General features: G+C 36.2%; 1 protein-coding gene across 3 annotated transcripts in view; it reads left to right on the top strand.

The window, feature by feature from the left end:
• Positions 1 to 25,479, top strand: part of LOC128855495 (endoplasmic reticulum mannosyl-oligosaccharide 1,2-alpha-mannosidase) — a 76,056-nt gene that overhangs the window by 15,254 nt on the left and 35,323 nt on the right. For 2 of the 3 annotated variants that reach the window (XM_054090447.1, XM_054090446.1), the window contains one exon: positions 1,020 to 2,038. In XM_054090447.1, coding sequence (XP_053946422.1) covers positions 1,020 to 1,668 — 649 coding nt within the window. In that variant the 3' untranslated portion in view covers positions 1,669 to 2,038. Of the gene's footprint in view, positions 1 to 1,019; positions 2,039 to 25,479 lie in introns of those variants that run through there. The other variant, XR_008453733.1, reaches the window with a different exon arrangement.

The following is a 25,479-nucleotide window of genomic DNA, read 5'->3' as shown; positions in this document are numbered from 1 at the left end:
CTGCGAGCGTGCCACGCTGCTGCCCGTCCCTACGTTAAAGGAATGTTAAATCTAGTAATTAATCGAAGGAAAAACAAACTAATTTTTTTTTGACAAAATGGCTGTCTCTCAAAAGAAAAAAAACTATTTTTGACCAAAGTTTCGGCCTTAAATTGTTTATAAAAAAAAATTTTATCGGTGAGAAAAAATCGTCGATTAATTACTAAAAAATATATTTAAGAACCTCGTGTTAGCCGTTTTCGAGTAATGTTGGTCACCGACTTTGAAAGCAGCAGTTTGAAAAAAAACGCGTTTAAAGTTTGCCTTGTACTTTCAAGCACTCAGAAACGCCTTTTCATATTGCGTGTAAAATTAAATTTTCTGTGTGTATTCTTAAAGATATGTATATATATATATAATTGGCGCGTACACCCTTTTTTTGGGTGTTTGGCCGAGCTCCTCCTCTTATTTGTGGTGTGCGTCTTGATGTTGTCCATAAATGGAGGAACCTACAGTTTCAAGCCGACTCCGAACGGCAGATATTTTTATGAGGAGCTTTTTCATGGCTGAAATACAGTCGGAGGTTTGCCATTGCCTGCCGAGGGGCGACCGCTATTAGAGAAATCTTTTATTAATTATGGTTTCACCGAGATTCGAACGAACGTTCTCTCTGTGAATTCCGAATGGTAATCACGCACCAACCCATTCGGTTACGGCGTCCGCCTCTTAAAGTTATGTAGGTTAAGAAAAAAGTAATCAATATTTTGAAAATTCTAACTGCACATAACCCCTTAAGCGTAAAGCACATAACGATGCACAAAAGCATTGCCGTTGCTTATATCAAACTGCATTAATCGAAGCAATTTTAGCTATGCCACTCAATTCGTTATTCATTCATTTTAGTACGCAAATTGTTTTTTCCTTCATTCCATTAGGCTGTTACAACAACTATTATTAACTGTAGTGCGCTAAATATGCATCGGCTACAATAATCATACATATATTAATGTCTACTCACACTCGTATTACTTTTTTTACAGCCTTATTGTGGACTATATACGCGCCATTGACGGAGTATTAACAAAACTGTTGCGTCGTACGCCCAAAGAGCAGCATGTTTACATCGGCGAATTAATCAATGGCAAAGATTTCAAACCGAAAATGGACCATCTTACTTGTTACCTACCCGGTACGCTGCTGTTGGGACACAAATTCGGCATGCCAACCTCACACTTTCTGCTGGCACGCGACCTCCTCGAAACCTGTTATCAAACATATATGCGTCAGCCAACACAGCTGGCGCCTGAGATATCCTACTTTGCGCTGACCGAAAATGAAGAGCAAGAAATTTACGTAAAGCCCAATGATGCTCATAATCTGTTGCGTCCCGAATTCATAGAGAGTCTGTACTATTTCTATGCAATAACTGGAAATCGCACCTATCAGGATATGGGTTGGAATATTTTCCAAGCGTTTGAGAAACACACCAAAGTTGCTTACGGTTACACATCGATTGGCAATGTTAAACATATATTTAATACAAGACTGCGTGATATGATGGAGAGCTTTTGGTTAAGTGAAACACTTAAATATTTTTATCTTTTGTTTAGCGACAATCGGTTAGAAATCGATTTGGATAAGTGGGTGTTCAATTCCGAGGCACATCTGCTGCCACTAAGAAATCATTAAGTTCGTATTTGCTTGCATGTGGGTATGCTGCTGTGCGTGTGTGCGAAACGAATGTGCGTAACCATGACCATTATAATGCGAATCGAATTGAGTTGATCGCTCAATATGTAAATATTTACACTTATTTATACAGTCATACCAATCAAATCATACTTGTCGCATGCCTAGAACCTTTTGTTTTGTACTGCAAGCGTAGCATCACCACGAAACGATGACGAAATTTATGCGCGACGGTACATGTATGTGTGTACGTAGATGTGCGCTCAGGACAAAACTCAATTGAATCATGTTAATGTATGTATGTATAAAAAATATAATTTATTACTATTTATAATAATTTAGAGCATTAAATTATTGCATAAATAATGAATGACAGATAGCTTTCGATCAACATTAGGAAATAATTGTGAAACGTGTAAACCTTTAAGCGAATGCCAAAAAACTTAAACATAAAAAAGAAGTTATATATAAATAAAAGAGTCATAGGCTCGGGAGGCGTCCAACAACTTATACCCAATGCATAAATACATATGTATGTATGTATGTATGTATAATAGCGGTTATAAAAATACGGAACGTAAACAAAATGCGGCTTTTGCTGCATCTCATTTGAATTACTGGGTTCAATGATTTTTTTTTTTGTTTTTTTGGTAACTGTTATGCGAAATAATTGTTTAAACAACTGTTCGGAAATAAATATTCTCTACATTTCTAGTCGAGTGTAGCATTAAGCTGATTTCGTGCATTAAGAACATTTTTTATTGCTATAAAAAGGTTTTACTAAAAGCTTACGAAGCTACTTTAGATTTAATGACAGATTTTCTGTGCTCCCACATCAAAGCCATCAATTTTTGCAGTGTTTCTTTCACAATAGTACAACTTTATCAAGGATTCGATCCAACTGGAGGCAAAGTGCCAAATCTTCTTAATAAAAGGGTGATACATTTAGAGATATTGGATTTTAAACTGAAATAAAACAACGAAAATGCAAGTTGATTGGGCAATCTTTATTACTTTTATGTAGAACCATTCACGACATTTTTGAAGTGAAAACTTCTTTAGAATCGTTGGGAGTGATTTGAGACTCGATGAAACGAAAAAGCGACACTAAAAGGAGACATACATATAGATCTTATAGTATATATCCTGCGAGAGAATGAGATAGAACACAGTTATACAGCGTTCCCTATTCTCCGTCTCCTCTTTGTGCGGTGCTTCGTAGCCTCCCCACTCTTGGCTACGAAGCGTTATATGTTGATATACGTATAAGTATGTGAGAGGCTACGTACTGCTGAGCCCCGCTAGTATAGTGAGTATTGTAGTATGTATACTACACTGTCTATTACTTGCTTTGGTGTTTAGTTCAAGCGTCTTACGTATGTATGTTTGTATGTATGCTAGTACGTATGTGTGCGCGCCTGCGTATTACGGAGCCACGGTATGTATACCTATACTACACTACCTAATACTTGCTTAGACCAAGTGTCCTACGAATGTTTGTGTGTATGTTAGTACGTCTGTGTAATATACGCGTTACGACGCTCATAATAGCAACCACGTGTGCTGTATTGCGTCCGTATTTTTATATTCGTAAATATTTTCATTTTTAAATATTTACCGCAATTATGCCGAAAAATAATGCAGAAAAGTGTCGTGAATATCGACAGAAAAAAACAACAATTGACGCGGTATTCAAAGATATGTTGACAACATCGAAACCAAAGCATTTGTATCATATTTTAGCTATCATAAGCCACTCGTATCATTTGTTGAAATTGAAAACATTGAGGATGAATAATAATAAAATGAAGAAAATAAAATATGAACTTTATAGCAATATTATAATGAACCTATAATTATCCCGCTCCTAATGCTGCTTTCGTCTCATTCTCTCTCAGTTTGTTTTACGGAAGGTTTCACTTCTATCGCGTCTAACCGTTAGACTGGTATTTTTTTTTTTAAGATAATCGCTTTCAAATGTTGGCCGCGCCTGCGTTGTAATTCGGCCATACGTAAACAACAATTTTGAAGACTTCGTGACTAACTTTTGTATGTTGGCTTCTAATGTCTGAATCGAATCTGGTTTATCCACGAAGCATTAAAACCTTACATACCCCCACAAACAAAAGTCCCAAGGTGTGATATCGGACGTTCTTGGTGGCAAATCCATTTGTCCGAGACTGGCGATTAATTGCTCACCGAAAAGACGACTCGGTAAATCCATTGTTTCACGGGCTGTATGGCAAGTAGCGCCGTCTTGTTGAGGCGTTAGAACCAAATGTTGTGGACATCACTGGCTTCAATCTCCAGCGTCAAAAAGTCGTTTATCATGGCGTGATAGAGTTCTCCATTCACTGTTACATTGTTGTTAGCTTCGCCTTTTATAAAAATAAGCGACGATGATTCCTTCAGCCCATAGGCCGCACCAAACGATTGTTTTCAATCACTCGGCTGCGAAATGGTCAAATACACTTAAATATATCGTCGTTCACAGATTATTCTGCTCAGTTCTTATTCTCCAATCAATTGTAGTTCGATTTCGGTCTTGTTTGAAACAACGGCCAAATTGGCATTTATGGCGGCATGTCGTGCGGCATCTTGCAGTTTTCGACGCACTTTTGCATGCCAAACCTCCATAGAGCCTCGTTATCTAATGGACATATGTACCTCGCATTTCACTGTACAACACCACTGATTGTTCTGCATCTTTTAATAAATAAATAAATTTACAAAATATAATAATAAATAAAAAAATTAATAAATAATATTGCTGTCTCATGCCTTAACATCTAAGTTCACCGAATATCGTTGAACATCGAACATTCATACATACATCCGACCAAATATTTGAATTCGCAATTTCTTAACAATATAAAATTTTTATAAATACGTTATATTATATATTTCATAAAAATGCACTATTATTATTGTATATATATTTTATATAACTATTGTACATACATACATACATACATACATATATGCATTGGGTATGCAATTTGTTGACCAAAATGTTTGTAGTACTCTTAGGCTATGCTTATTGTAATGCGAATTCGTGTTGCGCGATGTGACTGCGTGACGTTCAAATCACCTACAGTGGCGAGCATTCAAATAGCAGTGGCCATAGGTATGGCGTACTTATTTAAAATTAAGTGGAGGAAAAGTTTAAAAATTAAAGTTTTATATATTAATCCTTTGGGCACGGAGCCGCTCGACGGGCGAGCGTCGCTGAGGATGAGAGGTATAGGTTGTGCACTTGTTAAGCGTTATGCAAACTAAGGCTTTATTTAACACAAGAAAAATGTTTCATAAAATCAAAAAATAATTAAAAACAAACTGCTATCACTGCTAATGTTGGAATACCTGAGTGGATTCCTTATTGCACGGATTTCACTTCCACTTGACGAAGTAATGCCGTCATCTTCCGTCTTATCAGATTCGAAGTAATATTCGTCAGAACTGTCACTATCTAACGTATCATCTCTAGATCGCTTAGCTATCGAGCGTAGGAAAAATATAAAATATACAAAAAGCGTGCTGATTCCTCTGGCCGTGGCAAGGAGAGACTGAATCGAAGAACTGAAATTCGTTCTGACTCTACCGTCGTCTCACATCGTAAGTTTACTTTATAGGGATGATAAGACATCATCGCTAATTACCCCTAAGGTCTTTTAATGAAAACGTGAAAACTATACCTATACGTATCTTATCGCTCAGAACGACAGACGTCGCGAGCCTTGCAGCTACGAACTAATTTGGGCGGCTATATGCCGACACGCGTCCGGAATGGTAAAACGGCTTGGGCGGCTATATGCCGACACTCGTCCGCAAAGGGTTAAACTTTAACTGTAGGATGGCTAGTACTTTGCTGTTTGCGCATTACTCTTTAAAACTGCCTGCTAGCGATGAGGCTGCCAGCCAACTAAATAATAGCTATTGAATAGTTTTGCATGATATACAGCTTCTTTTATGCTGCCTCTAAGATGTTCTGTTAGATTAAGGTCGGGAGGATTGCGCAGGCTACTCCAAAACCTTAATCCTACTAACCTGAAATCATTCCATAGCCTTTTGACTTGTGTGTTTTGGCTCATCCCTCATCCTGCTGGAAGATCCATTTTAGGGAAAATTGTGAGCGGAACTTCGGCGTCACTTGGGAGATACGAATTCTGCATGATCATTTCCCACATATTCGCATACTCCAATTAGTCGTTGTTCGTATATCAGCAACATCAACTTGTCGGCCTCGGTAGTCTAGCGTAAGTGCACTAGCCTGCCATCCTAGAGGTTGTGGGTTCGAATCCCACGAAAAGCATAGTCCCCGCACTTTTCCAAATCTACCTATTTTTCCTTTTTTTAAAAACAAATTTCATTCCTCAACCCCAAAACCTTATCCTTTGCATCCTTACTCCCGCAGAATAGTCAGCACTTAATTTGCATTGTCGCTGTCAAAACAAGAAAAACAAAGAAAAACACACAGTTATATCAGTGCATCAGTGGCGCCAGCAAGAGGAAGCGGCCAGCCGCGGTAATAGCGCAGACACATCAAATTTAGCGAAGTCCTCAATCATCCGTGCGATCCTTCTGCCAGAAAAATTTGAAACACAGATGGCGCACTAAGCAGTAAGAAGGCGTTTTTCCTAAGTAACGACAGGTGGGCATTCCCACTACTTAGGACTGGTAGTAGCAGGCTAATCACCTACCCTGTCAGAAATCAAAATAGATTGACGAAACCAACGCAAGACTGAGTCTTGTCGAGGCCCTATGCTCCCGAGAGGAGTGAACGAGGAAAAAAAGGAACAAGGAAACTTTAACCCCCCAGCTGATTCTGCCAAATTCATTCAGAGCCGAATAACGGTCTGTTAAAGAGCACACCCCTAAAAATCTTCACCATGGTTGGATTGATAAGCAGCAGCGAACGTAAGGTCTAGTGCCAGTATTCTCAAATGTAACAATTTTTAAATCATCAATTCACTGAATATTCGGCCAATATTATTGTAGGCCACTCGGCGTGTTTTCCAGGAAACTCCAAACGATTATCTCTAAGCTTTTTCGCAAGCAATGCCTTCTTTTTTGGATTTTAAGTAAAAAATTTTGTATTTGTTGTAAGCCTTCTCCTTGTACGTATGTATCTGCCTAGCAAATTTAACCCATTAACGTCCGGAAATAGAGTTCGTGACCCAGCTAGTTTTTATGCACCAGCTAGTTTTGTCTTCTATAAGGCAAAAAAACCTTAAAAAAATGTTCTCACCACACCCATTTTCCAGTCTTGACTTTGTATAAATTTTCTTCATTTATAATTATATTTGTTTATTCAAAGCACACGATTTTATTTTTATTGAAACATAAGCTCACATACATATATATGTATTTAAATGTATTAGAGTACTCCACCAAAATAAAATTACGTAATATAATTTTTTTTATATTTCAAGATATTTGCCGAAATATGTCGGAAAAATATTAAGATTTGCGTGAAATGCACTGATTTGAAAACACCTCTGAAAATGATTTTTTTTTTAATTAAATTAGTTCTTAAAAATATTTTTTCAAAAACCATCTCAAATGATAGAAGAGTTTAAGCTTGTTGTTGTTGTAGCAGCATAAACGTTCTCCATACACACAGCCATAGGCAAAAGTATTTACACAAAGATTCAAATTAAAAAATTCGCACAAATTCAAAATAAAAAAAATTAAAAAAATAAAAAAAAAAACTATTTACACAGTATGAAAGAAAAGCTGGTGGTCATTTCTGCAAGCCGATACAAAATAACATGTTTTGGATTAAACTGAAATATACCGTTTTTGTCTTTGAATTTGCACTAGTTATATTTTTCGTGCTTTAAATATTTCAACAACAACAAACAAAGGCTTTCTAGTAAACATTGTGAATACTTTTGTTTAAATATCTTCTTTTGACTATGGTTGTATAGGAGGAAAGTTGCTGGAGTAGGATTGTCCCTACTGGATATAAATCCGGATCTTTCCGTTAACGTAGAATCGACTGTCGTCGTGGGAATGTAAGGTTGCATAAAAATTAAAAAAAAAAATCTTATCAACGGAATAAAAGAGATTTTTTATGCCATTTTTACTTTTATTGGAAAATTGGTTAAAATAAAACATGACTGACTCAACCTAATTATTCAACCGATTTAGACTTCTTAAACATTACCGGAAAGATATTTTCCCACCCTTTTAATTTCTCCTTTAACACATTCATGGTGAAAAACAAAATTATGCGAGCAACTTCGGCTGCCACGTCACAGGAGTATTCGGAAGGATGATAGATTTACAAGATTTGGCCAATAACTGTGGTGAAAAAGAAAATTGTGAGGGGAACTTCGGCTGCCGCGTGACGAGCGATTCGGCAGCCGAATTCTGCACAATAATTTCGCACATACTCACACACTCGTCCAATCAGTCGTTGTTCAAACGGCAATGAACTGACATTGTGTTAATTTTTTTTTCGTATATCACCAACATCATGACCCCCGTTACGTCAGCCAATCAGTTGATTCTTTCAAATTCGCGGAGAGCCAGTTAACGGTGTGATACTGGCCACAACTTCTAAATTTCAATCACCGTGACATAATACTTTGAACGCCATGAGGTGGTGAGCCTCAAGCTTGTCTTATGACCGTTGGACCTACGATGGGAGCAAACTATTTTGCATATTTTAAGGCAGGACGTTTTGGCAAGCAATGCTGTGTTACATAAGAAAATAAACCATGCATCGTTGGATTTAAGGGAAGTTTTTTTGTTTTATTCACTACTGGACAGGTGTTTCTAATCGAAAGTAGTTATGCATACATATTTTAATGGCTGGTAACAAATCGAATTGATATCGTTGAATGTGAATTCGCTTACAATAAACTTGGAGTTTATAAATAAAATTCAATTGAAAATATGCGTAGAGAAATTACACAACAAACGATAAAAATAAAATTAAAAACCTATTAGCTCTGTGGTGTTTAGTTGATTAAGTAGTTTTTGTAGTGGCACTTTATGGCTCGGTGGGCGTATTAGAATAAAATATTTATACTTATAAATAATGATATTATAATTTATATGAATTTCTGATTTGTAGCAACTGTAAACATATCTGTGGATTTTTCAAAAGTCAACTGAATTTAACATATTTCTAACGACTTGAGCTTCCAGGTAGTTTCCTAAAATTCATTAATTTTCTACCGATTTATGGATAAAAAAGGATCCTCGAACAGGACGAAGGAAGGCCAGACCTGGGTGCCCAACCGGACCGGTTTTAACGGTCCAACGGAGAGTTAATATTTCAATTATAAAACATTTTTTTAGCTAGAACTATGATTCAGGGATGGTAATCAATCTCTACATGAAAAAAAAATACACATTTCGGTTTTGTTGAACTGCGGGTTGAGCGGATCATCTTTGCTTTTAAAAGCAGCTGGCTTTACCTGCAAGTGAAGGTGGGCCTCAAGAAGTTTGGATTATGTGGAAAGAAATATTTAATTTATGTTGTTGTAGTTGTTGCATAAACTTACTATGTTTATGCAGTTTAATTTGTGCAGTTCAAGCTGCTTGATTGTCAGAGGCCCGAAAAAATTATGATTTTCGATCTTTTTTTTTTTGCTAGTCAATTGCTTTATTTTACAAAAATAAAAACATAGCATTAATACATCAAATTTCAAAAAAAAAACCAAAAAAAAAATTGTAATTCTAAAAGTTTTCGCTGCCTGTGTGGAGCACGTTTCTCCAGAAGTCCCTTGCAGTGATCATCACAAATCCTTGGAGATTCACTTAAAATCAGTCGGACAAGAGAAATTAGTTTTATTATTAGATAGTCTTGTGCCTGATCGAGGTTTTTTTTCAAAATTAACAATATGGCAACCTCAGGAAATATTTTTCAGATTTCCGAGAAAAAACCGACAAGTTTTTTGGCGACCTCAGCAAATATTTTTCAGATTTCCGAGAAGAAAACCGACAAGTTTTTTATGTTTTTCAAGAGCAGTATGCATTTTATTGAAATCTACCAAGCGGTTTTTAAGTTACAGTGATCACCAGCTAAAAAAACACAGTTTTGAGAAAAGCGCATTTAAAGTTTGGCTACTTGCTTTCGAACGCTCCGAAGCGCCCTAACGCCCTTTGTTAATTGTTGAATAACTCGAAAAGGATTAGTCGGATTCACTTCAAATTTTCACACAATATTTTTAAGATATTATACTTCAAGAAAATGCAAAAAAAAAATTCAAGTTTTTGAAAATTCTGACTAACTCTAACCCCTTAATGCAAATATTGAATAATATTGAAGGGAGCTATAGCTGCCCTGGCGTTTAGCTTACCTCTAACTAACTAAAAGATAGTTCATAATGTAGAAGAAAATTCCTTCTTAGAGAATGAGAAACCTAGCACGTTAGAATTGGAGATCTCATTAAAATCACGAAGCGCACGTTCAGTAGGAGTATGTTTTTTTTTCTTTTGGTGGGTGAGATAGGTTTCAAATTGCCTTCGCACTTACAGCGACCGTCGTCTACTGCGTCGTGTGGTGTGACCACTAACACGATCCCTCCTCACCTTCTTGGGAGACACCTTTCCCGGAACTGTTTTCTGCATTACTCCCGGAGGGCCTAGAACGGCATCCATAAAGGATCAATTAATTCACCCACGTCTGGGTCCACCGTATTTGTAACCAGCTTTCATGCTGCAGGCTCGTCTTCCTATGTCTCTTAACTGTTCGGCTTCGCTTTGTTGCACTGTGTCGGGGTCTATTTTTTTTTTTGTAGTACGTCCTCGATGTATTTTTTTACCGCGTTCCAGCTGTCCCTGCGTTCGAGCATTTTGCTGATTATGTTGCTCGGTGCGATATCGCCAATCTGCTCCCTCAGAGCATTTCTTTCCGCAAGCCATCTGTTACAACTAAAAAACGTGTGTTCAGCGTGATCGCTCAGTTCAGTGTCCCATCGGCTTTGCCATCGCAGTATGGTTTAGCATCTCCTTTCTCAGAAGCTAGTGATGACGTATTTCTTCTTGGAGCCCAACGCATCTATTCGTTCCCGGACCATGAGGTCGACGGGTATCTGCCCGCTGATCACGAAAATTGCCGCTGTTCGTTGCACAGTCTCCAGTGCGTTGCGTTTGGCTTTGCAGTTTAGCACAATTCCCCATACTTCGCTGCCGTACAGGAGAATTGAGCTTGTGGCTGCCATAATTAGCTTCATTTTGCTCTGTGTGTTTTTCTTTGTTTTCTTTTTTTTCTTAGCGGCCGCAATATAAATTAGGCGCTGACTATTGTGCGGGAGTGAAGATGGAAAGGATCGGTTTGGGTTTGAGGAGTGAGTTTGAAAATGTTTTTGGGATGGAAAATTATTAGAAAGAGGGAAAGTAGATAAATTTAGAAAAGTGCGTGCTTCACGTGGGAAGACTTAGGTGCCCAAAATTCAGCGTTGCAAATCGATTTATAGAGTGATTAGAATCTGAATCACTATCGTTCTGAACAAAATTAGATTGGAAAAATTTTGCTTTGATTGCAACAATCTGAGAAATTCGTCACGTAATCGCCTATAACGAGTTGACTCAATAGGTAGGACAATAAATGATGTTCTGTTCTTCAATTAGATGGATTTCCCTGAATTAATTTCTTGTTTTTGCTTTTATCTAGATGCGCTCATATAGAAAACATGAAAACACATTTATCTCCATAAGCCAGTAATTGAGTACCTACTTTGCAGGCTTACCGCCTGTTATGTGGAAATACGTTTTTGTTCTGTCGAAAATCCGCAGATATGTTAAAGCACCGCCGCTAGAGGACATAAAAACTATTAAATGTAAATGTGCATACATACATACATATGTACGTGTGAATACCTGTACTCGAATATGTAATCTATTACATATTAACATATTTTATAAATCTCACCTGTTTGGTGGAAATCTCTATGAAAATGAAATTATTTTTATTCAATGCTTATTGTATTTTAACAGCATGTGTATGTATGTATATGTGTGTGTTATGTGAATTTTTGTTAATTATTGTCGATACAATTATTAAGTTAAATATTTATTTCAAAAAAATTGGTGATGAAATTTAGTCCAAAAAAAAAAACGTTGTTAATCTACTGCAGAAGTTTGATATTCGCAACGCTAAAATCTCATATCTGATATTTGTTGGATGAAAAATTTGGATATTTCTTGGATGCAACATAAATAATTTATTGATACCCTTTTGGTATATTTTAGACGCACTCCCCTTTATGTAGCGATTTTAAAAGTTTTACCACTGTTTACAAGTCAACATCTCCGCTGTTCAACGAAGCGAGATATTAATTATAACTACGTAGTGAATTACTTTTGGTAAGCTAGCACAGTTAGTATGCACAATGGGCCTAAATATTTTATTACGTTTTCTTTGTTTTCCTATTTATAACAAAAGCTTAGTTAACATCTATATATTGTAGATATTGTAAAGCAATAAAATTGTCTTATGAAAAGAAAAAAAAGAAGTGTTTTTATTACTATTTATCATTTTCTTCATCAGGCAGCGTTACAGCTCGGGGTGAGCTTTAGCTTCATTCACAATTTTCTTCCAGGCGTCACGATTTTTGGCTGTTTCCTTTTAGTTGTCTACGTACAGGCTCCGGCACTCGAAGTGTAACCAATTAAAAAGGTCATAAATTTAGTTTGGAAAATTACTTTTATTCAATTCAAAGTAAAAAATGTGTGAAAATAATACAAAATTAATAATCAAATTACTTTTGCTCGATATGACCACCTTTTGCCTTGGCTATGACCTTGAGACGGTTCAGAAACGAATCGCAAGCTGCCCGAATGTGACTTGCAGGTATTTTTGCCCACTCGCGGATAATGGCTTTTTTCAGCGCCTCGAGTGGGTGAATCTTTTAGTTCGGACCTGGCTTTCCAAAATGGCCCAAAGAGAATAATCCATCGGATTCGCGTGTGGTGAATTTGAGAGCCATTGTGCTGAAGTTATGAAGTTCGGAACGTTATTTTTAGCCATTTTTGGTTCACTCGAGCTTTGTGAGACGGTGCCGAGTCCTATTGAAACGTCCATGGTCTACCACCAAAATTTTTGTCTGCCCACGGCTTCAAAGCAACTTCCAAAAAACTTTCTAGATCATATTTCGCATTTACCTTGACGCCAGGCTCGATGAAAACGATTGGAGAGCGCCCATCTGCGGTTACAGCGGCCCAAACCATTACTTATGGCGGGTGCTGCCGCCCGGTGACCAATCGATGACTCTAATTCTCTTATGAACGGCTGGTCAAATACACCCTATCATTTTGGAAGTTTACGAATTGCTCAATTTGAAAAATGTTCTCGTCAGAAAACACAATGCCAAGTGAAACAACTCCTTCGCTCTCTCAAGTCTGACTTGCTGCTGCTTTGGTGTGAGATCATACGCCTTTTGCATCTTATAAGGCTTGACTTTGAGATCATTTTTCAGCATGCGGCGGATGCTACGGTCAGATATTTTCAGTTCTTTCGCCCTGCGATTGGCACTTCGTCGGGGATTTCGCTCAAGTTGCTTCTTCACTTTTTGAACCATTTCACGTGACGTTGCAGTCTTTTGATGACCACCTCCATGACGTTACGCGATGCTACCAGTATCGTTGTAACGAGTAATAGTGCGATAAACAGAAACTTTATTTACTTTAAGGTGCTCGAGCTCACGATTGCTGGTTGTGATTTTGCAGCCAAATATAACGCAATCACACTATTACGTTTGAATTCCATTACTGATTTTCTTTCTCCGCGTTTACTCTCGGCAAAATGCTTCCACGCGCTTGTAAAAAATACTCTGGACTGTCATTTAGCGGTCTGAAGTTGGTTACACTTCGAGGGCCGGGCCCTGTAGTTTTATTGCACTCACCTAACCTTAAAAAGGCAGGTGTTAAAATTTCATGGTATTCCATTCATTAATTCGTGAGTTATTGTGCTAAAAGTGGCGCTACTTTTGTTATTTTCAAAACAATGGATCAAAAAGAATTTCGTTTTTTAATTTTACACAGCTTCTTGATGGGGAAAAATACCATTCAAGCGAAGCAATGACTTGAAAAGTTATATGGGAACTCCGCTCCGTCAGAAACAACAATAAAACGATGGTTTGCTGGCTTCAAATGTGGTCGGTGGTCGTAGAAACACCGATGGTGCACAACGCAGCGGACGTCCAAATGAGGTGGTAACACCAGAGAACATAAAAAAAATACACAAAATCGTTTTGAATGATCGAAAAGTGAAGTTGCGTGAATTAGCTGATGTCGTGAAGATATCAAAGAAGAAGAGGTGACTTTACTTATACAAAGTGAAGTCCAAAATAAGCAAGAAAACAACAGGAGCTTTGTTCTGATAACTTCGAGTTTATTTATTCAAAATAGTCCTCTCTGGCATCGATACACTGTTGTGTGCGATCTAAAAGCTTTTCGAAAGAATGTTTCAGGTCATTGATCGGAATGTCCTTCAGGATGTCGGTACAAGCCTTTTGGACGGCCTCTACGGACGCAAAACGTTTTCCTTTCATGGCCAAATGTTATTTTCCGAATAGGTAGAAGTCACAGGGAGCCATATCAGGCGAATACGGTGAGTAATTGATGGTTAAAATGCGATTTCTAGTCAAAAGATCAGTCACAAGACTGGATCGACGAGATGGTGCATAATCAGGCAATAAGCGCCAGCTTCCTCTTTCACGGTATTCAGCGCAAATTCGACGAATGCTATGCAACAAATGCTTCAAAACGCCAAGATAGAAAATTGCATTTACTGGTTGGCCCATTGACACGAACTCTTTGTGGACGATACCCTTTGAATCGTAAAAACACTTGAGCATCGACTTGATTTTTGACTTCTCCAAACGCGATTTTTTGAGTGGTGGCTCGTCTGGGGTCTTCCATTCGGTACTTCGACGCTTAGTTTCAGGTTCATGTTGGAAACACCACGTTTCATCACCTGTTACAATGTTGTAAAGGAAGTTGTCGTCTTTTCTCGCCTTTTTAATGAGGTTTTTCGAATGTTGAATTTTGAGCAATTTTCGGTCCTCAGTTAAATTTTGCGGGAACGTGCACAGACCTTTCGTAAGCCCAAATGACCAGTTAAAAGGCGATAAATCGATATGTTGAAGATATTCAATTCCGATTCCATGAATTTCAACGACGATTTCGGTCCATTTTTGATAAATTTACGAACAATTTCGATGGAGTTATCGGTGATTACTGATTTTGGGCGGCCCGTACGTTCATTGTCACTTATGTCTTCACAACCATCTCATGAACTCTGCCACGAGATAGACAATCATCGCATAACGTAACCGTTTTACCGATTATAAAACAAAATTTAATATCAAATTGTTTTGTTCTTTATTCGAAATCCATTTTTGTACCGATGACACACAAACGTAGTAACTTCGCTTCCACTGAACTGAATGTCACCAAGTTTTCACTGGAAGTCAGCTCGAGATGTAACTTCCAACACACTAACTCATTAAAAAGATGGCGCCATCAAAAGCATCTTTATAACGCCAGCCTTGTATGTTTTGGATTTCACTTTGTATATTGACTATGAAAAGGATCTGTTTAAAGTGCGTGCCGCGTTTGCTCACCATTGACCCAAAACTAGTCAGTGAACTTCGAATTGCTTCCACGTCCTCCGTATTTGCCAGATTTGGCTCCCAGCGACTACTGGCTGTTCGCAAACCTAAAAAAATGCTCGCCGGTAAGAAATTTCGCTCGAATGAAGAGGTCATCGCCGAGACTGAGGCCTATGTTGAGGCAAAAGATAAATAAAATAAAATAGATAAATCATTGTACAAAAGTGGTATTGAAATATTAGAGCTGCGCTGGAATGTTTGCGTTTTTGATGGAAATTGCGTTGATAAATAAAGCTAATTTGAACAAAACAAAAACGTGTTTTCTCTGTTAGGTCGGAGACTTTTCATCCCATTTGTTATGGTTTTTGCTTTCATTTTGACTTTAAATTTTTGATAGCTTCATTTAATTTTTTTTTTCTTTTTCCTCATTTTGTATTTTATATTGCTTAAAAATACCCAATAAATGTTGCTTCTGTTGTGGTATCACTGACTAAGGTTATTAAAAATTCATATTTTGACAGCGCTTCCAAGAGAAAAGGAGTTTCGCAACTTTTCATCCTATGGTTCAGACTAAGAATGATAGATGACAGGGTTTGATCTTCAGCTAGGGTGAAAAACGAAATTGAGCTAGTAGCTTTGGCTGTCACGTCATTGGGCACTCGGCAACAGAATTCTATCCGCTCATTTCATACGTATTCTTACACTTGTCCGAAGACATGAGCGAAGACTGTGTTGATTCATGATGTAAAGAATAATGAGATGGCGCCTATCGTGGTATCGTTACTTTGCTTTCAGCGAATTACGTCGTGTTAGCACCAGTATGGCCAGATTACCATTTTCGTAACTTGATTTAGGATTTTTTTTTTGTTATTTAGTCTCGGAGTTTTAGTTCTTTCCTCATGACATTTTTCTAACCTGTTCTAATTAAAAGTAATGTTTATAATAATGTATTTATGTAAAATATACATTTTTTTTAATTAGTTCAATAATTCACTCAGTTTTATTTAGCTTTACTTTTTTTAACATCTGGTCGCATTGCCCGCGATTGCGGTAATTTTTGGTGTTCTTCTCCTTTCAGCAGTCAAATCTCTCTCTCGCTACTGCAAAGTTGCCTAGCTTTGGATATAAAAACGCACTAAAATGCCCATTTAAAGAAAATAAAATACCAAATTTTTATTGAATTACTTAAAAAACTTTGTATGCGTGACAAATCGTTTTTAAATGTGCGTCTTTTTAAATAAAAGTGTTAGGGTTATGTACAATTTAATTTATGAGGTTTTTGTTAAGAGAAACTCTTTTGTTAAGAGAACGACTTTTTTACTAAATTATTATTCAGGTTATGTAACAAGATAAGGTACTTTTTTTGTAAAAATGTCGTTATGATTTCTTCAGTAGTATTTTCTGGTATTTCGTTGCTTATTTTTACTATTTACACCTCTTGATGCCCTATGTCCCACTAAGGATTGAGGACCGGAAGAAACGATTACACCTCTATGGTTTTAATCCGCATTCAGTAAAATTCAAACGCTTTTTACAATGTGTAAACCAATACAATATGTAAATCCAACGTAGAATCTCTCTTGCCAACAAGTGCTACTTTGGACTAAGTAGGCAATTGAGTAGTAAAGTCCTCTCTCGACGAACAAAACTAACACTCTATAAGACTCTCATCATGCCCGTCCTAACGTATGGCGCAGAAGCTTGGACGATGACAACATCCGATGAAGCGACGCTTGGAGTGTTCGAGAGAAAGATTCTGCGTAAGATTTTTGGACCTTTGCACGTTGGCAACGGCGAATATCGAAGACGATGGAACGATGAGTTGTATGAGCTTTACGACGACATAGACATAGCGCAGCAAATAAAGATCCAGCGGCTACGTTGGCTGGGTCGTGTCTTCCGAATAGATACAAACGCTCCGGCTTTGAAAGTATTCGATGCGGTACAAACTGGTGGTAGCAGAAGTGAAGAGGGCGGCCTCCTCTGCGTTGGAAAGATCAGGTGGAGAAGGACTTGGCTTCACTTGGTGTGTCCAACTGGCGCCGGTTAGCACGAGAAAGAAACGACTGGCGCGCTTTGTTAAACTCGGCCAAAATCGCGTAAGCGGTTATAGCGCCAATTAAGAAGAAGAAAAAGGTGTTCAATGATAAGAGGCGTTGAGAGAAGAAGATTTAATATTCCTGCATAACATTAAAAGGAACAAAAAATTAAATTTGCAAAATCAACAAATTTTCATTAGCATTAAAATCTTCTCAGATTGACTTTTTTTAACATTCTTTTGTTAATAGTACAGTTTTGTTTTTAACTTACAGTTTCGGTATCTTTAAATTAAAAAAAAAGGAAACAAACATCAAACTTAACAATTTTCGCATTTTGGGTATAAAAAAGCACTAATTTATTGCGAAGAGCAAATGGTTGACACACTGCACAGCTCTGCTAATGCGACGTCATACATTCTTGTTTTTATCATTCTTTGTGTTGTTTTTTTTGTAGTATATTACCAACTCAGCCAATCAGCTGGTTATTCCAAATCCACTGAGAGCTGGTTAACGGTCTGATATTGGTCACACTTTCTGATTTTTCTTCATCATCGGTTCAGACGGCAGCGAATTAATATGATATAACTCTTATATCACCAGCACAATCTCAGTTTTGTCGTAATCAAACAACTGTCACATCTCCTTTTACGTTAGCAAATCAACTGATTCGTTCAAAATTGCTGGGAGCCCGTTATAGGTCTGATGTGGGCCACACCTTCTGAATTCTTTCAACCGCGAATTAGGTCAGATTAGGTTGCTGTACGAACAAAAGTAACACTTTACAAGGCTCTCATCATGCCCGTCCTATCGTATAGCGCAGCAGCGTGGACGATGACAACATCCGATGAAGCGACGTTTGGAGTGTTTGAGAGAAAGAATTTTGGACCTTTGTACGTTGGCGACGGCGAGTATTGCAGGCGATGGAACGATGAGTTGTATGAGCTTTACGACGACATAGACATAGCGCAGCGAATAAAGATCCAGCGGCTACGTTGGCTGGATCACGTCATCCGAATGGATACAAACGCTCCGGCTCTGAAAGTATTCGATGCGGTACCAGCTGGTGGTAGCAGAGGAAGAGGAGGCCTCCTCTGCTTTGGAAAGATCTGGTGGAGAAGGACTTGGCGCGCTTTGTTAAACTCGGCCAAAATCGCGTAAGCGGTTATCGCGCCAATTAAGAATAATAAGAAAAGGTTGCTGTGGCTGCCGCTCTTCACGGAGTGTAGATAGTAATTAATCTATCTATTTACGACCCTCATTGGGCTTAAGATAATTCGGCCCAAATACTTACCCCTTTGAAAAGCACTGCTTCCACAGTATTTCATTGAGAATTATTTTTCGCTGATAAAACATAGATGTCTTTTATAATTTATTTATTTCTTTATTAAATATTTATGCAACACCTGATAAGAGTGTTTTTATTATTCTTCTTTTCCTTCTATACGCAAGGTGTGTGTGTGTGTAAGTGCTGTGTAAGCGTATGCGCGTTTCGCAATTTAACGCCGCAGACTGGTACGCACACTCACACACAAACAAACAAACACGACTACTGCGATTGCTATTGTTTATCGTTTTGTTTTTTGTTTTGTTTTTGTTTTATACATATGTATGTATATAATATTAAGTCCAACTTGTATTCTTTGTTTTGTTTTTGTATTTAGTTTCACTTATAATTTACGACGATATTTTCACTAACTTAATTTACCAATAGATATTAAACTTGCTTATTTGTTTCAATGTTGGTTTTTCGGTTTTTTGTTTTCGAGATTTTTGTTTTATAAAATATTTGGGAGATTTTTTAAAATTTTACATACATACAATATAGTATATTATTGTTGTTGAATTGTTTTTAATTTTTAGTAGAACGGTTTTGCGTATTTCTTTGCTTTTATTCCTTCAGATATATTTAATTTAGTTTAATATATATTTAAAAAAATGTTTACATTCTTTATATCGCTCGATTCTTTACTCGCACATACACATTCATCAATAATTATTGACTTAAAATCTACAAATACAATTACAATTACATTTAATGCGTAGTTAAGTTGAATTAAGTTACTTAATTATCGTTTACGTTCGATATTTCTTTGTTTGCTTATTGCAATTATTTTATATGTACCTCAGTTGTAAGTTCAGTGTCCCTATTAACTAGATTTGTTGCTGTCGCCACGCGTTCTGCTCCTTTCTCGATGATTACTAACTTACAAACTCACATACATACACGCACTTAGACGAATAACTTGTAGCTTCACATTGATGAATGGTTCAAGTTACACCCACATACGTATGTATGTATATGCACGCCTGCATTCCCCTTTTCGTTTTTTTTCACACTGAATGGGGCGCACTTTCGAGGTTATGTCAGCGGTGGGAGCTTGGAAATCAAACAAAAACAAAAAAGGAAGAACATTTAATTTGAAAAGGTCTTCCATTAAACCCAGATAGCAAAACAAAAAATACTTCAAATCTAATAAAAATTGCAGTAATTAAACAAAATGCTTCGGGATATTCAGCGGCCGAATGACTGAACGAATGACACGAACTTCGAAATGTTATTTAGAGATGGCGGCACTTACAACGAGTGCGCTTGGAGAAGTAAGAATGTACCAGAGCTAAAGAACGGTTGTGTTATACGTTTTTCACTCGATTGGACGCTGTAAGTTATGCGAAAACGATTGCTGTAATTCGAGACGTGAACTATGCTATTTGAACGCCTCGTTTTTGCAATTATGTCCGCTCAACGAGTTTTTTGTTATACCGGCAGCATTTGTTAACGAACTTTTTGGAGTCTTTATGTTGTCGTAGCAACAAAAACATCAACATTTTTAAACGTCACTTAACAATCTTAAAAAGTTTTGTGAGTACCAAGCCTCTTGTTGGTATCCCCAAAACACAAAGGTGAGGGTTTGGGAGTTTGTAGCTGATCTTATTTTTCGATTAAGCGAGAATTTTAATTTATGTGCGATTGGTTAATAATTTTTCCTTTATTCGATAATGGAAATTTTTGAAATTTACTCTGAATACAATTTTTGAATTTTTGGCTGAATACAAAGGAGTATTGGAAAAAATTTCTAAAATGAAAAACAAAACAAAAATAATAAAAAAATAATGAAAGTATAGAAATAAAAAAATTAATAAAATAAAATTTAAAAAATAAAATTACACTAAAAAAATTAATAGTAAAAAAATAGTACTAATATAAAAAACAAAAAATAATGAAAGTAGAGAAATAAAAAAATTAATAAAATAAAATTTAAAATGTAAAATTACACTAAAAAAATTAATAATGAAAAAAATACTAATATTAAAAACAAAAAATAATGAAAGTAGAGAAATAAAAAATTTAATAAAATAAAATATAAAAGGTAAAATTACACTAAAAAAATTAATAGTGAAAAAATAGTACTAATATTAAAACCAAAAAATGAATAGTAAATAAACTAAAAAGAAAATAATAAAAAAAGAATACGAACAAACACAAAAAAATTTTTTTTAAATAAATGAGATAAAAAAAATTAGGGACGCAAACAAAAAATAAACGAAATGAAATAAATAAATAAAGCATACACATAAATACAAAAAAAAAATTAATAAATAAAGGTAACAAAAAAAATTAATAATAATGAAAATAAATATATAAAGGATACAACAGAAACAATAAAAATAAAAAAATAATAAATATAAATATAATAATAATAAAAATAGTAATAAAAATAAATACAAAAACGATACAATCAAAAACAAAAAAAAAAAAAACCAATAAATAAGGATAGAAACATACAAACAATCAAAAAAATAAATAAATGAAGTTAAAAAAACAAAATAATAAGAATAAATAAATAAAGAATACAAACAAAAAATAAGAATAATATAAATAAATGAGTAAAAGGTACAAACAAAAAAGGAATAAATAAAGGATAGAAACAAAAAACATAACAACAAAAAAATTAGAAATACAGAATACAGAAAAAATAATAAAAAAATAAAGGTAAAAAAATAAAATAAAATAATAACAATAAAAATAAATTAAAAAAAGGATACAAAAAAAAAAAATATATATATATACATGTGTATATATAAATAAATAAATAAATAAATAAAATCACAATTAGCAGCAGATCAGCTCATTTGATTTTTGTATCTATGTATATAAATAAATAAAGAATACAAACAATGAAAAAATAAATTACAAGCAAAGCACATTGAACTGAACAGTTGGTGAAAGTAGCAGCAGATCAGCTGATTTAATTTTTTTAACTATTTATTTGCTGAATTCGCCTCTAGATTCCGAATTTTGTTTAAACTACTCTTGACTGTCAATCCTTGTTTACAGGTTTTGACATTCTTGAACCAAAAGCAAAAGCAAAATACAATACTCGTGTACTTTTTGCTCTACGACTTCAATGCGTCCAATATTAAAATTTAATGCAATTTCACAATGAAACATATTTGATCAAATTTTTATTAATTTACTCATTCAACAGCATAAAAATGCAAATAAAAATTATTTTTTGAAAAAAAAGCAAGATTAAGCTTTACGAAAGCCCAAACGAAGATTAAAGGGCCTTCATGAAATCACAAAAGTTAAAATTTTAATTAGAATTTAAAATAAATCATTTCACAAGATTTGAAAAATCCTACTTTCAGAAGAATAAGAATAAGAACTTAATCAGTTTTGTCGAGATCAGAACAGAATATATAAAATTTAAAATTTTTAAGAATATTTTCTCACTCTGCTTTTGTTCTCCATCGCAATTTAAGGCAGACATTTGTGCACTGTCTTATTGGGCGACTGAATAAATGAAAACGATTACTTAATACTATATAATAAAATAATCAACAAATCAGGTGTGCTAATAAAACTCAATAAATCTATTTTTGTTTTGTTTTTACATATTGCATTAGCGTGTTTGCCTCCTACTTTTCCCGTGCAATTCGTGAGGAGTTAGTTATCCATCAGCCCAAAGTGCATATCATCGATTCAATCATTCCATTGAAACCGTAATTTTTATACTAAGTCTTCAGTGTATTTTTATATCTTTTTTTAACAAATATTTGAATGTACACTTTGAAAGCTTCTCTGTATGGCAAATGGGTTTCTATGTGAAGTGTTTCTATGGCAGAAATATACTCAGAGATTTGCAGTTAGCCGCCGAGTAGAGACCAAATAATTTTGAATATTTCGTACAAATTTCACAACTGAACGCTAACTTTTCATTTTCTTGATAATTATTTTCACTAATGAACTTTTAAAAGAAAAATATGAGCAACGGTATAGAGCTTTCGCCTCCAATAAGAAGTTTCAGGGTGGTTCATTGAACTGCCAGCATTTGAACTTTTGAGTTTTGTTTTTACTTTGACAGCTAAATTAACATCTGCAATGTGTCAGAAATTTGGGTTGCTTTTCATTTGAAGCAACTTGGGATATATAGAAAAGCTTAAAAGATAACAAAACGTCGACGTCAATTGGCCGTCTAGAAGCTGCGATTTGCCTTCATTCGACTATTTTTTGTAGGGCGCTGTTACGCATAAATGTTACGCCAACCATCCAGAGATGAATTATGAGTTCAACATGAAATCGAAGTTGTTATTGGTTACATAAGTCCCGAAAATTTACTGAAAAATTTGGTTGTCTGAAAGGGCCGCTATAAAACTAACTAAGAAAGTTACTCTAATGAAATTAGGTTCCATGTTTAATAGCAAAGCTTACACATTTCATTAAAAAAATGAAATCATTGAAAAATATGCATGCGTATTTAATTTATAGGTGATTTTGAATTAACCCTTTTGAATCATTCAACGGTATAAGCCGTGAACAAAATCTCTCCCTTATCACCAAGAGCGGAATAGTCCGCGCGCACAAAAAACTCTTTCTTAATTCTGTTCGCTGTCGATCGTTGAAAATATGCCATTGTTTTAGGTACATCAACGGATCCATTTCGTGGTCTAAGTGGCATCGTTGCCTCTATGTGCGATGCGGCTGCCAAACCTAACCTAGGTACACCAATTAATAGCCTATAGGAATTCGAATTACTTGCAATTTTTAGAAATGAAAGTAAAAAAATGTTTTTCAAGTATGAATTCGTATTTTCTGCAATTTAAAATCGGAAATCTCCCTCTAACATTCACCAAGCGATGTGCGCCTCATTCTTTGTTATATACGCGCATATTTAGTCACAAACTTATAACGGCTGATTTTTAGAGGTATAGAACTTTTGTCAAATAAAACAAAAAAAATGTCAATGAAATTGCCAATATTTTGGGACTGCGTAATATGAAGAACGTCTGGTCGACTTCCTGGTCGTCAAACGATGAGTTGATTTATCACCACAGTCAAAAAGTACTTGTAGTTCAAGGGAATGAAATTACATGCCTTAAGCAGCTAGTGGGTAGGCGTTCGCTATGATCAGAAAGTATCGGGAATGTTAAATTTAAACGAACCGCGCACGTGGGAACCGGCCCATATTTTTTTGTTATGTTGGTAGGACTGTAAGACACACATCTGTAACTTTTTAGCGCCATCGAATCATTAGTGTCTGCCTGGACGGCCGGCCGGAAATGTGGGCAAACAATTCAAGTAAATACCATCGTGCAAGCACCGTATTCACCTGATATGGCCTCGTGCGACTTCTTTTTGTTTCCCAAATTGAAGTTACCACTTCGTCGATAGAGGAGATCAAAGAGAATGCGACGAAGGCGCTGAAGGCCATCCCTTCGTCGGCCTACCACGGGTGCATGGAGGACTGTGTGAAACGTTGGCACATGTATGTGCGTTGCTTCAGACGGGTCATATTTTGAAGGAGATAAAATAAATTTGCCTGAAATTTAACTCTGTTTTGTTTTATTTAAACATTCCCGGTATTTTCAGATCATAGGGTATCTCGTTCGTGTGTTGACCCGGTCACCAAAAGTTCGTTCTAATAAAGAGAGGATTGCACCTGATTTATGGTATGTAGCAGCGTCTTGCTGAGACTATTTACCACTCAAACAATTTTTATTGACCTAAGCAACCAAAAAGTCACGAATTATTTGCCTAACGGCAACCATTGAACGACAGCCAGTGGATACAGATACAGAAAAGAAGGTGGGCTTGCTCGAGTAGCAAACTCAACCGGTGTGTGTTAAGTGAAACTACCTGGTTTTTGTGTATCATAGCCAGAAGGTGTGGCTCCTTCCACGGTGAAGAGAATTTAGAAGATTTGGCCAACATCAGACCGCTAAGCGATTTTGAAGAAAGCAGCTGATTTGCTGACGTAACAGGGAATGCCTGGTTTGACAGCGGTTTGTTTACGACAAAACTGAGATTATGTTGGGGATATAAGAAATAGAAGAAGTAAGAATACGTGTGAAATGAGCGGGCACAATTCTGCTGCCGAAACCCCATATAACGTCACAGCCAAACATATTTGATACAATTTTTAAAATTTTTATTTACCCATTCAACATCATAAAAGCGGAAATGAAACTAATTTTTGAAAAAAAAACAAGATAAGCTTTACGAAAACCCAAATACAGATTAAATGGTAAGAATACCTGTGAAATGAGCGGGCACAATTCGGCTGCCGAAACCCCATATAACGTGGCAGCTGAGGTTACACACACAATTTTACTTCGGATGGCCAAACCTTGTAATCGTTCATGCTTGGGCCGCTTTTTGAGGTGCGAAAAATGAGTGAACCAGCTTTGTAGAATATGGACCACAGCTCAAACAACACCAAACAATGATGTTTTCATGGTTCAGCGGTAGCTGATAAGCCACTTGTCACTCCAAAAAAAAAAATTAATTTCTTGAAAATGCAACGATTTTTCTTATACACATAATTCTTGAGCCAGAAGTAAGTATCATCATGTAACATTCAGCAGAAATTTTGTCACTCTCTCTCCATCTCGGAAAGAACGGAATAAGGGGTTCTCACCAAAGAACTTCGACACTACAGTCTATGCAGATGGCTGCAAAATGGATTGTGGTGTTGGAGCTGGTATATATTCTCATAGACTCAAAATTGAGAGATCTGTGCGTCCTCCTATCACCAGCAGTGTCTTTCAGGCGGAAGTACTGGCAATTGGGGTAGGCTACTAATCGCAGATCCCTCTTTTAAGGGCAATATCGCTATTTTTTCGGATAGCCAAGCTGCAATCCAGGCACTGGGTTCGGGTACAACAACCTCTAGAGAGGTGGAACAAAGCAGGCCTAGCTT

Source organism: Anastrepha ludens, chromosome 2 (assembly GCF_028408465.1).
Source record: "Anastrepha ludens isolate Willacy chromosome 2, idAnaLude1.1, whole genome shotgun sequence".
NCBI classification, from domain to species: Eukaryota; Metazoa; Arthropoda; class Insecta; order Diptera; family Tephritidae; genus Anastrepha; species Anastrepha ludens.
Note: the sequence above shows the minus strand (reverse complement) of the source record. Positions and strands in the feature narration are given on the sequence as shown.